Source organism: Panthera pardus, unplaced genomic scaffold (assembly GCF_024362965.1).
Source record: "Panthera pardus isolate Hobbes unplaced genomic scaffold, ASM2436296v1 HiC_scaffold_10, whole genome shotgun sequence".
In the NCBI taxonomy this organism is placed as follows: domain Eukaryota; kingdom Metazoa; phylum Chordata; class Mammalia; order Carnivora; family Felidae; genus Panthera; species Panthera pardus.
The window spans coordinates 55,647,859-55,663,067 of NW_026526655.1; the positions used below are offsets into that span (position 1 = coordinate 55,647,859).

Below are 15,209 nucleotides of genomic sequence, written 5' to 3' on the forward strand. Positions count from 1 at the left end.
CCCCATTTTCTTGGCTTTATTGGTATCCTTAGATATTATGTATTTGGGGACCGAGCAGAGGTGTTGCTGCCCAGAGAAGTGTCACTCCCATTGAGTGATCAGTGGGTTAGGTGCTGACATTGATGAGCTAAAGTCTTCACCAGTCCCCCATGGGAGGAGTAGCTGGTCAGTCCTCGAGTGCAAACAATGGGAGGTTTCCACTTGAGCAAAGGCAGCACAGTCTATGTGTGAATCCTGATTCACCTACTAGGTGCTCCTGGGAGCTCAAATGATGCTTCCATGGAGGTCCTTTGCTAGATGCATCTACATCCTAGGCAAGTGCACTGGGATCAGCTGCCAGGCTCCCAGACACTCTCTCCTTCCTCTCTTACCCCATTCTGTGACCTCTGTGAGGTGGTGACATTCTTCCTTCCCCCTTTCTTTTCTCCCCCAGGAGCTCCTTTGGTTCTTTCAAAATAGATCCTGATGGTCCATTGAATCAGAGCCCCACTCCACTGAGAACAAGTTCCTTTTCTTGGAGAACACAGAGGGCTGCTTGACAATCACATTTTCCCCAGAAGAGAAAGGGAAGGGTTTGCTGCTGAGTGAAGCAAAGAAAGGGAAAAACAAAGAAAGTGTTTTTCCATATGAAGAGTCTCTATCTATCACCTGCCACCACAAAAACTGTGACAGTTTTTGAAACTGGACTTGAAAGAGGACTTCTGGGAGCTCTGACCACAAAGGACAGAGCATGGTTACCGCCCAGGTACAAGGGAGCAGGCTGGTGGACAGTGAGGAGGAGTCAGTCCTGGAATTACAGGCAAGGCAGGCTCCTGGGCTGTGGTCCAAGACTGCAGTGGGAGCTTGGCCAAGCTGGTACCTCACAGGCTCTAAAGGCTGATTAGGCAAGTCCTGAATCAAGCCATTTTCATCAACCTGGGGTCCTGCAGGTCTGTGCCTCCTGGTATTATGCCATCTTCAGGCAAGATGGGAACTCTACTCTGCCCATGCTGTGCTCTGCCTGGAATAGTCCATGTTTCCTAATGCTCCTGGTGAATTTGTATTCCTCCTTCAGTGCCTACATCAACTGATCCTCTTCCACTGTGTGGAGTCCTCCTATATGCTCCCTCCTCTTGTTGCCTCTGAACTTGATGCTTCTAATTTTTCACTAATCATTCTGTTCACTCTTCTTCCTCCCTGCATAGACCATGGGCATCTCAGGAATGGAGTCTTCATCTTTTCTTAGGTTTCAATACAAGCTTTATGACCTTGAGAACCTTTTAATCATAGTAAATAGTTTTAACATTTTAAATTATTCTAAATATACTTTATAAAGCTGAAGTTTCACAATGATTTAAAATTAAGGCAGTGGTACTAAACTAGACATATTTCATCAAACTCTCCCAGGGATTCCTATAGTGCCCTGTATTTCCCCCATCACAGCACTTACCACACTGTATTGTCATTGCCTGTTTGATTCGTTGTGTCCCCTGACAGACTGTGAGCACAGGGACCACGTTAATTTCATAACTGTATCTGTAGCACAGTGCAGCGCCTGTCGTAGGCTTAGGCACCCAATACAGGTGTGTTGAATGAAACTGAACTAAATTCAGAGGTCTCCTAAGGGAGCAGGTAGAGTTGATTTTCAGGGTCTAGTCACCAAAATCCTTTATGTCCACTCCTTCCTTCTTTGAGGCTAATATCAGTATAAAAAAATTGGGACGCCTGGGTGGCTCAGTCGGTTAAGCGTCTGACTTTGGCTCAGGTCATGATCTCGCGGTCCGTGGGTTCAAGCCCCGCGTCGGGCTCTGTGCTGACAGCTCAGAGCCTAGAGCCTGTTTCGGATTCTGTGTCTCCCTCTCTCTCTGACCCTCCCCTGTTCATGCTCTGTCTCTCCTTGTCTCAAAAATAAATAAAAACTTTAAAAAATAATAATAACAAGTATAACAGCAACATGCCAACAACAACCATAGTTATAACAGTCACTATTACTTAGTGTTTCTTATTTTCAAGCACTGTGCTAGACTCTTCATGGATGTTATTTCATTTACTCCTCACAGCAACTGCACAACATAGGTTTATTATTATGTCTTCATGGAGGACGCTCAATCTCAGGCTTACTTCAGCTTCTTGCCCATGACCACTTAACAAGTAGGGTCGGGGATAGGATTAGAGCCCATATCTGCTGTGAAGAGGGTTCTAGGCAGCTACCAGATAAATTGAATAAGTAGCTTCAAGAAAAAAGAATTACTAGAATCTAAACCACACTTTTTTAGAAACATCACTGTACAACACCCTGATTGAGTCAAACCTTTTTCTTAAAGGATAGCATTGTTAGGTTGATGTCCTATCAGTTGTTGGCAGTGAATTATTTTTTCCCAACATTTTATTATGAAAATTTTCAAACATAGAAAAAGTCAAAAGAATTGCATAGCAAACCCTCATCAATCAGTGGCTTTTCACTTAATTGGGCAACCCTTGTATTCTGCCTTCCATCCCCCAAATTTGCTCACCACCCAGAGCCACCCCAGAGCCACTCCATCTCTGAGTAAATCAGTGCTGTACTTATTGAAGGAATAATGTTTACAACAATGGTTCTCAAATGTTAGCAAGCATCAGAATCACCTGGAGGGCTTGTTAAACACAAATAGAGTTTCTGATTCAGAATTTGCATTCATTTTTTTAATGTTTATTTTTGAAGGAGAGAGAGACAGAGTGTGAGTGGGGGAGGGGGCAGAGAGAGAGGGAGACACAGAATCTGAAGCAGGCTCCAGTCTCTGAGCTGTCAGCACAGAGCCTGATGCGGGGCTTGAACTCACGAACTGTGAGATCATGACCTGAGCCAAAGTCTATGCTTTACCAACTGAGCCACCCAGGCACCCCCAGAATTTGCATTTCTAACAAGCTCCTAGGTGATGATGTAGCTAGTCTGGAGTCCACACTTTGAGAATTACTGGCTTGGGGAAACTTTCCCTGAAAACCACAAGAGATGTTTCTCTCCAGACTCAGAGATAACATAGCTGTGTCTCTATGGGTTTCCTTAGCCCTTGTCTTTAATTTTTTTTTAACGTTTTATTATTTATTTTTGAGACAGAGAGAGACAGAGCATGAATGGGGGAGGGGCAGAGAGAGAGGAAGACACAGAATCGGAAGCAGGCTCCAGGCTCTGAGCCATCAGCCCAGAGCCCAACGCGGGGCTCGAACTCACAGACTGTGAGATCGTGACCTGAGCCGAAGTCGGACACTTAACCGACTGAGCCACCCAGGCGCCCCAGCCCTTGTCTTTTTAAAAAATCTTGTGAACTCTGTAAATTATCTAACATACCAGATTCTCTTTGTAGTGGTTGCTGGGATGCTTACAGACAAATTTCTGACTATTCTTACAAATGTCTTGATGCTAGGGCATGCATTTTGTCTAGTAACTTCACTTCTGATCATGATTTATATTCCTATCCTTAGTTTCCCTTTGATTTGTCTTTCTGGCCTATTTTTATTTTTCCTTATGCTTTGTTGTTGCATAGATTTTTGTAATCCACATTAAACCTTTTTTGGAATAAAGTTTATGTATATACCACTACCACTAGCAACAACAAAACACTTTGATATACCACATTGACTAAACTTTACTAAGAAAGTAGTAAACTTTTCTAACAGAAAAAAATTTTTTAAGAAAAATTACCTCAGAGTGCTCACCTCACTTAGGTACCACAGGCTTGATTTTATATTAAAGACTCAACACATCATCATCTCTCAGTGCTAATTCTATTTCACCTTACCCCCTGCCTTTAAGACCATTGTAATGTACTTGATGCAAGATGGATTAATCTTGTACTCTTACTTTTAAAAAATTTTCTTTAGTAAAGAAACTACAGAAAACATGGTAATATATAAACAAATATTGCACCAACTGACATGAGATATCTGTATGTGTTTAAGAAGAAATACTTGATACCTTTTTAAAAAAAAAACAACTTATCTTTTATCTTAAATGCCACATACTACAAAAAAATAAAATCACCATTAAAATGACTAGTTTCTTTGAAATGCAGTGTTTAAATGTTCAGTGCTGCAAAGGAGACTGTTTAATTCATAAACATAAATAATAAGGGCACCTTAGAAATATGAAAAGCCAGTGTTAAAAAGACAGTCACATAAAAGAAAGTTTCTCTATTTCAAAAGGTAACGGTCACTCTGATGTTTCTTTTACTTTTGGTTCTCACCATGACAAGAAAAATTTGTAGGAACCATGCCTTCTAAGGCTTATGTTGTTGCGTGAAAGAAAACAAAGATCTTTCCTGAGATCAATAGAAAACAGGTATAGCTAAGATTGTTTAACTAGGACTGCTCAAACAGAAATAAAAGAAAAGCCATAAGATTTTTAACTTCTGGTGAAATTTCTGAAAATCTCATGTTAAGAGATGATAAAAGTTTCATTCTCCTATTAAGAGATTCAAAGGGGGCGCCTGGGTGGCTCAGTCGGTTAAGCGTCCGACTTCGGCTCAGGTCACGATCTCGCGGTCTGTGAGTTCGAGCCCCGCATCGGGCTCTGTGCTGGCAGCTCAGAGCCTGGAGCCTGTTTCAGATTCTGTGTCTCCCTCTCTCTCTGCCCCTCCCCTGTTCATGCTCTGTCTCTCTCTGTCTCAAAAATAAATAAACGTTAAAAAAAAAAATTAAAAAAAAAAAAAGAGATTCAAAGTTATAGGTCTACTCGAGTCTAGAAAACCAAAGTGAATTAAGCAATAATTGAGGATAATTAAATATTAGTAAGAAAAGGGACATATTTTGTACCTAGGAGCTAGTATTTCTTTAAACTTTCCTCTCTTTTTCAATACAGTGATTTTTGGCTACCAATTTTCCTTGCTTTTATGCACTTAATAAAGACAAGTACATAAGATGCCCTTTGACTTACTATGTAATGGGAAGCTTTGGCCCTCTTTAGGTGAAGCTTAGGTATTCATGTGTACCAAGATTCTGGGAGGAAACAGCTGCCAACATGTACATAACAGATTTTGAATGTACGTAGGATCACCTGGTGAGTTTGCCAAGGTACAGAACCCATGTTAAACTACAGAGGAGTTAGAAGAAAGCTATGGACCCTCCTCCGCAAATCACAAATAATCACATTCAAACCAGTTGCACACATGCTTCAGGGACCTACTTACTGCTTTAATGTATATACTTAAAAACTCTAGAAGATAAAGTGACTGTAAATATTACAATGATTTATATCACTGCAGAGAAGGAAATCATTGCTATAGGAAGAGATAGGAATGAATGAATGGGACTGAACTTGTAAAGAAGTTGAGGTTTGAATTTCTGTTGGCACAGAGTAAGAAAGAAGTCAAACCTAATGGGGGAGTAGGGGTAGAATAATCTGAAATGTGGAGGGAAAGATGAGAATAAGGATGATGAAATGCCCAACCTGATGCTTACATACAAGGCTAGAAGATTGTAACACTGGATGGGCAGTGTTTATGAAGAGCCTTGAATGCTGAGCTAAGGAATTTCACTTCATTCAGCAGGCCACATTGAACACTTACAGGTATTTGAAGAGGGAGTTACATGATAAAAATGGTGTAGGCTGAGTTAAAGGGATAAAGCCTATGTTTTAATACATAAACTTGTTAAAATGTTTATATTTTAATCTGAGATAAGATAGGACCTTACAATTCTTTTAAAAATATTTCTTGACAATTCTTAGGCATTTATATTCGTTCTTCTGTTCCCGCATATAAACTGAGCCCATCAGCTGCAGTGTTTGATCATCTCATTATTGTTTGTCTGGCCCCAAGAACAGGACTCAGATCTTCACATCACTGCCACACAGGCTACCAGCTGGCTCACGGACTTTGTGGCTTCTGGTGGTGTTTTTGCAGACAAGTGAGTGGGTGTTACCTGCCAGTGTGCTAGGCCGGCACCTTCTCTGTGGGCCACACACTGTTGGGGCTTTGTAGCCCTCTTTCCTTTGAACTCTGCATCTTTCCCCACATGGTTCACGTGTTGTGGGTTCCCAAATATCCCAGCCTCCCTGTTTAGAAGTTGATTTAGGAAAGTAACACTATTCTGTACTAATAAGAAATTGTGTCCTCTTCCCCCCACCCCCGAACAAAAACAGAAATTCGTTAAAATGTCACTCTTCACCGCTGGAAATGTGACTATATACTATGGAAACAACTAGTTACTTCTAGTACTGTTAGTCCCTGTAAAGCCTGAGTGCATCTGTGTGTGTTTTAAGCATTTCTCACCTGTGTCCCAAATGTCAGAGAAACCTTCCCAAATTTCTGACAGAAAGGATCCCATCTAGATAGAAGGACCCCTCATCTTCCTACTCTATATCCAACATCTCCCCTGTTTGCTGCTTCCCTTACTCTACACTTACCTTGCCTGGTCAAGGGTAGTATCAGCCCCATGAATGCTCTGCTGACCAGTTGGAAGCTAAAGTCATTTGCCTGAAGTCTTCTTCTGCTCCTTCAGAAGATTAGTTATTGTTTTCAGGATGGTCTTGTGAGTATTGAGCTGACTCTGTGTTCCCTCTAATCAAAACAAAGCTAACAACTGAGGCTATTCCTAAGGCAGCTGTGAGCTTAGAGACTTCCCAAACGAGTTCATATGTCTGAAACATGGTCCCCTCAAGGGGATCAAGGCTGTTCATCATGAAAACTGGATTGATAGCTATCTGGATCTAAATCCCAAACACTACCCTGGTACATCCAAATTAGCTTGCATAGAACAGGGATGGGGGACCCTCTTGGCTTGATATCAGCCCATTTTTTAGAGGCAGTGTAGTGGTTAGGAGCCAGTCTCTAGAACCAGATGCCCCGGGTTCAAATCTGCCTCTGCCAATCACAACTGTGTGAATTTGAACAGATTGCCTATCATCTGTAACATGGGATTAAAAATATTCTTTCCTTCTTAGGATCCTTGTGAGGAGCAAATGAGTTAATATGCATAAGGTGCTAGAACAGTGCCTGGAATGTAGTAAGAGCTATAAAAGTGTGGCAATATAAGAGCTTTGCAATCCGTTCCACATCACCACAGCTCAGTCTCCTGTCTTCATTAATCCCAGGATCCTAAAGCCCCCACCTTCTGCTCTTGTCCATAGGGGGCAGTGAGTGAGTGGGCTGGATTGGCAACAAGTCATTTTTCCTTTGAAATGCTTGGGCTGGACCACCACCCACTTTGTTGTTTCTTCCCATTTTCTGAGCATCACAAAATGTAATATTCATGTGTCAGGGGATCCAGGATTGTATTTTAACATTTTACAGCCTCTTTGTAAAGCTACCTTTTCAATTTTAGAGGAGGCAGTTTTATGAGTCCCTTTGATAACCACTTAACTATTAAGACCCAAACAAAGAAGAGGAATGGTCAAAGGATATCAGGTACTCCCAGCCAGCTAGAGTCCCACTTCTTGAACATTATTCAAATTAGCTCCAGGACTCATAATTCTGTGTTTTCATTTATTGCTGCAGTAAAGTAAATGGTTCTTTTATCCAAATGTTATTTCCTGGCTATTAATTCAGTAGTTATTTTGGATTGTAGCACTCCTCTTTGATTTAGGGATATGGTGCCTTATAAATATTTAAAAGTTGAAGACTGACACTTGGAGAAATTGACTTTGATTTGTTTTGTTAATATCCCGTGTCTACAGTAATTATAGGTTTGGAAGATGTGGTCCCGTTCTCAACTTATCAAAAGACATGCAGAGCTTGTATTTCTATAACAAGGAAATTTGGCAACCGAAGGCTCTTCCCAAATCTTTTGCAAACTAGATCTCCATGCACACCTGCTCAGGACACACACTACTTTTAATTCTTCATGATTTCCTCCAGAAGCTGCTCTTGAAGCCAGGAATGTGGATGAAAACTATCTATACTTCTCAAAATAGCTGCAACTGGTCATTTCTGAAAGGCTTGGGACTTTCTCTGCATCTACAAGTGCCAGCAAGGGTTTACAACAGGGCTCAGGGTGATCTATAGACTGGTATGATTTAACTGTGGATCAATCAACCTATTAGGGGAAAAAAGACAAGGTCAATAAGTATGGGTCTTGGTGAACCAGAGGTCACCCTACATTTTTCAACCTAATGTTCTTATTTCCTTTCCATTAACATTTCATAATGAAAAAATGCCTATATTCTTTAATTTTTAAGATAATTAAGTGAATTTAGTGCCTTTGAAGTGTAGAGGATTTATAATGGCGTCAGGGAATACACTATTAATAATCTACAAGACAGAGGCCACCTGGAGAGCAGCACAGGCTCCATTGCCATTTATGCTCCTCAGCAACCAACTGCAAGGGGGGGGGGGGGGATGGTTAGACTTCCTTTGCCAACTCAGAACCAGACTCTTCCCCTGGGAGCAGAAAAACTTGTGTCTTTTGGGACAAGGCTTCGACCCTCTTGGGAAGTGGTTTTCCAGTTGTATTAGGGTTTGAACTTGAACAAACTACAACAAGCACAGATACTCTAAGTACATAGACATCCATGAAACATGTGGTGGAAGCAGAGCGTCCTTCTTGCGTTTCCCTCAGGGAAAGAAACATGGCAGCCACCTCAAGATTGTTACAGCCTAAAAGGCAAGGTCAGGATTGACACAGGGGTACAGAATAAGAGAAAGGTGTGCATGGTTGCTGCCAGGCCCATGCACAGAGAAACAAAGGTTTCTAAAAACCAGAGGTTAGCCTACTTCTGAGTTCTCCAGGCTGATCATTTAAGGCATCATTTAATAAACATAATTTCAATAATTTTTGGACAATGGTAGAATAAACTCATTTTCTTCTGTTCCTTTCTCGGGCCCCACTAAAAAACAATAAAGGGATTTTTTTAAGGCATAGATTCTCAAAAGCAAAGAAATTAGGAGAGGGCTGGACAGTAACAAAATTTCGAAAGCTAGAAAACAGATGGATGAGTATTAAGTAATTTAGCAAACCCAAGAAAGCCAAAATAAACCAGCAATGGGAAAAGCTGAGAAGCAAACCAATTTATACACAGAGCCCCTCTTAGATAGCTCCACAACTGGCTAATTAAGTACCTTTGGAAGTGGGGATGAAGGTGGGGCTATGTACAGGAAAACAGGGAATCTAAGAAGCAGTGACATCTCCAGATCCTTTGCCTCACACCTCCACTTCATAAACACTGGGAGCTGTGTTGGCTTAAGATGGTATAATAGCTGCTCTTGGGGTTCGGAAGACACCAGCATGGAGCTTGAGGGTAGGAGTGCATGCTGAAGACACTGTTGAATGAAAAGCTAGGAACCCATGCTGAGGCTCTTCCCCCAACCCCCTTCCCAGCCAGGCTCCACCCACAAGATTCTTCTCTGGGGAATCTGAGTAGCTAAAGAGCAAAGCTCTAAAGGTACCCGCATTTGGTGGCTTTCCCAAGGAAACAGGTCAGTTAGACTCCCCCTCCAGAGAAGGCAGCAGAAGCTCTAACAGGAGCTATAGAGCCTGACTTGTAAACTGAAATTCAAAGATGACCACATAGCTAAGGAAAACCTCTAACACTCTAAAGCCTCTAATATATGAAAATGATTGCTCAAAAGATAAGCTGATTGAGACAGAGACTAAACCATCAGCAAATAAATGGATAAAGAAAATGCATTACAGTTGAACCTTGAATAACATGGGGGTTAGGGGCACCGACCCCTGTGCAGTCAAAATAACGCATGAAACTTTTGACTTCCCAAAAACATAACTGCTAATAGCCTATTGTTGACCATAAAGAGTCGGTTAAACATACTTTGTATATTGTATTTATTAGGTACTGTATTCTTACAATTTTGTTAAGAAAATCATAAGAAAGGGGCATCTGACTCTTGATCTTGGCTCAGATCATACCTGTATCAGGCTCTGTGCTGACAGCGTGGAGCCTACTTGGGATTCTTTCTAGCCTTCTCTCTCTGTCCTTCCCCTGTTTGCACACACACTCTCTCTAAAAATAAATAGACTAAAAAATAATAATTTTTTTAAAGAGGATCAAAGAAAGAGAAAATACATTTACAGTACTATGCCTTACTTATTGAAAAAAGACACATACAGGGGTGCCTGGATGGCTCAGTCAGTTAAGCGTCCGGCTTTGGCTCAGGTCATGATCTCATGATTCATGGGTTCGAGCCCCATGTCAGGCTCTGCGCTGACAGCTCGGAGCCTGGAGCCTGCTTCAGATTCTGTGTCTCCCTCTCTCTCTGCCCCTCCCTAACTCGCACTCTGTGTGTGTGTGTCTCTCTCTCAAAAATAAATAAACATTTTAAAATATTTTTTTTTAAAAAGACACATATAAATGGATTCATGCAGCTCAAACCCATGTTGTTCAAGGGTCAGCTGCATACACATACTGTGGAATATTAGCCGTAAAAAGAAGGAAATGCTGTCATATGGTACAGCATGAATGAACTTTGAAGAAATTATGCTTAAGTGAAATAAGCCAATCACTGAAAGACAAATGCTACATGATCCCACTTATATGAGGTATCTATAGTAATCAAACTCATAGAAACAGAAAATAAAATGGTGACTGCCAGAGGCCTGAGAGGAGAGAAGATGGGGAGTTGTTTACTGGGTGCAGAGTTTCAATCACACAAGATGAAAAAGTTCTAGATGCCTATCGTACAACCATGTGCATATAGATAATACTGTACTGTATTTATTATTGTTCTTCTGTGTTGTGGGGAATAACCAGTGTTTAGATTTTAATCTAGAAATGTAAGCTGTTATGGAGGAGCATGCAGTTGGGAAGGAAGTTCCAGAATGTTTAGAATGTCCAGAGTTGGATTTCATTGCTCAGCCAAAATAATCCCAGGGTACAGATTACCCCTTGCATAATTTATACCCAGCAATTAGACTAGAAATATGAATCCAGAATGTCTCTGATAACCTGAAAAGGTGGAAATGATTACCAAGAGTGGCCCAAAGGATATGGTTAAACTCAATGAAATCAGCATGAAAATGATCCCCAAGGATTTTTTCTTCCCTTTAAGTTTGTGTGGGGCAACTGATTGACAGCTGCCTAATGTGAGTGTTTTGAAAACCCTGAATATGTATGACCAGTATTGTAATTAACGTTGTGATGTTGATATAGAATGAAACTAAATGATATTGTAAATTTATTCTTTTGATGAAACATATGCTTGTGCTGATCCTCCAAACAATTATATTTTATTAAGAGAAAATTTTGTGCCAGAGATGTGATGTCTGATCCTTTTCATCCTTCTGAATATACAGAACACATGGTAACAAAGCGCATGTGCACAGCTACAGGATATTAGGATACAAGAAACAAGGATATAAGAATACAAGAAACAAGGCAAAGCAGTGTATTCCCATGTCCTCCTCTGAATAGCAGCAATTAAAATTCACAGCTGCTGGCTGCCCAGATGTTTCTTGCATTTAGTGCTTTGTAATATGCATCAGTATATATTGTATGGCTGCAGTTTCAGTAAACTAGACAGCTTTGTATTCTAAATTCTGCAGACTAGATCCAGTGTGTATATTTTTTCTTCAGATTAGCTTCCTTCCCCCCTCCCACCCTCTTCATTTGCTTGGGGCATTTGCAGTTCAGAAACAAAAGACATTTCCAGCTCAGGGTTTAGCTGTATCAGAGTGTAAGTGTAGGTCAGGTCTGATTTATGTCGCATGTCTGATAAGCAGGAAAGGAGAGCAAGATGAGGGTTTTGGAAAAGCTGGTGAACTTGGCTTGACTTATGTCTTCTGTTTTGTAGGCAGCCAACATCCCTCTGGTGTCAGAACTTGCCATCGATGACATACATTTTGATGACTTTTCTCTTGATGTTGACGCCATGATCACAGCTGCCCTGCGGATGTTCATGGAGCTGGGGATGGTACAGAAATTTAAAATTGACTATGAGGTAAGATATTCCATGTTGCGTTGACCCCAGGAGTGTACATGGGACAGCATGGTAGCCAGGTTTCCCAAATTGAGTGTGATAATACTCAGCCTGCACACCTCATGGGATTGCCATGAGAATCATGGGAGCTTTGTGGGAGGACTTTGGTTGTTGAAGATCACTCAGACAGAAGGCATCGTTTTGATGACAGCCCACTGGAGACACATACAACTGCCTGATACAACCTCTCCCTTCCCATTTCAGACACTATGTAGGTGGCTCTTGACAGTGAGGAAAAATTATCGAATGGTTCTGTACCACAACTGGAGACACGCCTTCAATGTGTGCCAGCTGATGTTTGCAATGTTAACAGTAAGTGTGTTCAGTGGTGGTGGAAGGTCATCTGTCATTTGTATGGACCTACAGCCTTCTCCTTCATATTTCAATTTCTCTGACAAATTGCCACATGATTTATTTTACACTAGAACTTACCGGCCCTGGTTATGGGAGTATATATTTCACAACAATTTCTGAACTTTAAAACTGTAAAATCACTGACACCTTGAAGCAGGTGTAGTCTTGGAATGATTGCTTGAGTCTCTTTTCAATGTTTTATCTCAGGAAACTGGTTCTTTTTACAAAAGAAATGCTTGGATTTTCAAAGTAATCTTTCTGCAGAGGATATGGGTATGAGTAACAGAACAAAGAGATCACTAGGTAAGACTCTCTAGGCTGGTGGAAAGCCATAGTAGGGGTGTGTGAGCATTACCCACAGGCACATGGAAGTCCTGAGAGAATGCCAGGGAAGATGGCAAAACATAAGTATTTACATGTAAACATATATGTTTACTTTCAAGCTGCTGACTCTATATGTGTATGTGTATTAACATATTTACCATATAAAATAGAACACAAGTTTCAGATTATTATAACATAAATTTAAGTAGCTTCCATCTTTGTAACCACACTAAAATTGAAATCCAAGATAGGGAACTCCAAATGACATACATTTTCCTTTGGCCAGATGAATAAGGACCGTCTGCACCTTCCTTATGAAGTGCTCTGCCCCGTTCTCTGCCTATTAAAATTTTACTCATCCGCTAAGGCATTGATCTAATGCCAGTTTTTCCCCAAAGTCTTCCCCTTTCTCCCCAAACATCAATAATTACTTCTGTCTCTGCACTTTGTCTAGTACAACATGTCTTTCTGCTGTGTGTTTTAAGTCACAGATCTCTCATTCTCATGCTATAGAATCAGCAGCTTGAAACTAAAGAGACAATTTCTTATTCTTTCAACATTTACTTGCTTGCCCAACATTTGTTTATTGAGGGCCTCACCAGCATTTTGCATGCAATCATGCACTTGGAACGTTTTCAACAGATGTGTGTTAGATCAACTTGAACTCAAGTGTGCATATAGCATGAAAAGATGGGACCAAAAAGTCTTCACTTTTATACTTGAGAACTTGTTTTGGGGTCCTCAATTGCTTAAGGACTAGCAGATTGGCCTAGAAAAACTGGACTGGCCCTGTTCTTCTGTAATGTACCCCATTAAAGCAGTTGGTCAGTCAAATGAGGGAGGAAGATGCTTTGAACTATTAGCCTTAATTGCTTGAGGACCAATGTTGCTTTAAGAAAAATAAATTAACCACTTTCATCTTGCTTTTCCGTATCAGATCTCAGTAGACAAAGAATAATTTTCTGTGTGCAGAGTTTATGTGTCTAGCTCACAGAAGACATTCAATAAAGAAATTAACCTGTTATTTTGGAGAACCTCTGGATTTATGGTGGATTGCCAAAAATAAGTAAGCAGGAGCCTTGTTCAATGAAGGAAAAAAGGAATGGCCTTGATACTGTGAGTTAGAGATGTCAAAGATAGAAACAGACTTCTATGACAAGCCTTAAAATAGTTGGGATGGGGGAAGTTAGCAAGAGCAATGGCGTCGAGGAGGACACTTAGGAGTAGAAGGAAATACATACAAGTTTTCTTCAGTAAATGTTTCCAAAATACAGACAATCTGGATCCTTTTCAGCAACTTGAAGAAAGCAGAACTCTCAAACTCTGTCTCTACGATGGGGGTATTCATACTTCCAGAATATTCCAAGGGTATAGTTATTTTTGCAAGCCTGCTCAGCAACCTTGAAGAGTAGCACTGTGTGAGAGGTTTTCAGTTTTGTTTTTGTATTAATGCTAGCTCAAAAAGAGGAGCATTCTCTGTTAACGTTCCCATCCTGACTTTGAAAAGAATACATTGGTGAATGTTAGTTTTTCTCCCTCACGTTGAATTGAGAAGCCACATCTGGAAAAGATATTATTTCCTGCTCATTAAATTTTGCTGAACTTGACTAAGGGTTACAATAGGTTGAAAATGTCAACTTCTGTCCCTAACACAAGCCGTCTCTTCAACTTGACCATGGGCAGGCTGGTTAATGAGAATTTTTTAACTAAGAAAATAATTATCGAGATGAAAAAAAGATTACTTGGTCAGTGACGAAAAGGGTGAATTTAATTTACTCATCAATTCTAATTTCTGGAATACAACCTCAGCCTATGGCAAAATGATAACCTCCTCACACTCCTGAAGACCGTTAGGAGCTTTCGCTGTTTTGTTCTCATCAGTGATTGTATTTGCATTTGAGTTATCTCATATTGCATTTCCATGTGTTGAGTTAGAAACAAGATATTCTCTTAATATAAAAAAAAAAAAAAAAAAATCACCACGCACCCACCACTGGATTTGGCCTGAGTCCCAAAGCCGGAAGAGCATGGCGCACATATACTAAGTTTTCCTCTAGATGGCACTCCAAGGCAAAGTTTCCCAGCCAGTTGCCAGGAAAGAAGAGGGAAAAAACCTTCCCAACCTTCCCTCAAAGTATTTCTTTTCTTCTAGGACAAGAGATAATAAGGCACACACTGCAGCACTCTTTTCTTTAAAGAGGCACCAACAGAACCAGTGTGTCCAAAAAGAGCCCCTCCTATCAGGGTGAGCTGTATTCTGACTGCCTTGCCCACCCAGCTGTTAGCAGGAATAATACATGCGACCTTATATCTGTGGGCTTGTGTGTATTTTTCTAAGCCCATTGTCTCTGAGAGTGGGAAGATGCATAGTCCTGTATCATTGCTGAGCAAATTATGACACCATGTACAACAGGACAAGCAAATTGTAAATATACGCAGCAGCTTCCAAACCTTTAACCCTGAAGTCATTTTGAATATGAAAAATAAACTTACTGACTCAGAATTACATTTTGCAAAAGTATTCAACCGCATGTCTAGGTAACGAATAGGTTTTGTTCCTTTGGCAGGGGAGAAAAAAAAGAATGGACCACTTTGAAGAATAGGCGATTTGATGTAAAAGGGTGGAAATTTAGCTCACTGGGAACCCTACTA

General features: G+C 40.7%; 1 protein-coding gene across 2 annotated transcripts in view; it reads left to right on the top strand.

The window, feature by feature from the left end:
- Positions 1-15,209, top strand: part of PDE11A (phosphodiesterase 11A) — a 378,389-nt gene that overhangs the window by 277,985 nt on the left and 85,195 nt on the right. For both annotated transcript variants that reach the window (XR_008423866.1, XM_019460550.2), the window contains exons 11-12: positions 11,694-11,840; positions 12,084-12,191. Coding sequence is in view for 1 of the 2 variants with exons in the window: in XM_019460550.2 (XP_019316095.2) it covers positions 11,694-11,840; positions 12,084-12,191 (255 nt within the window). In the remaining variant the exon portion in view is untranslated. The remainder of the gene's footprint in view (positions 1-11,693; positions 11,841-12,083; positions 12,192-15,209) is intronic.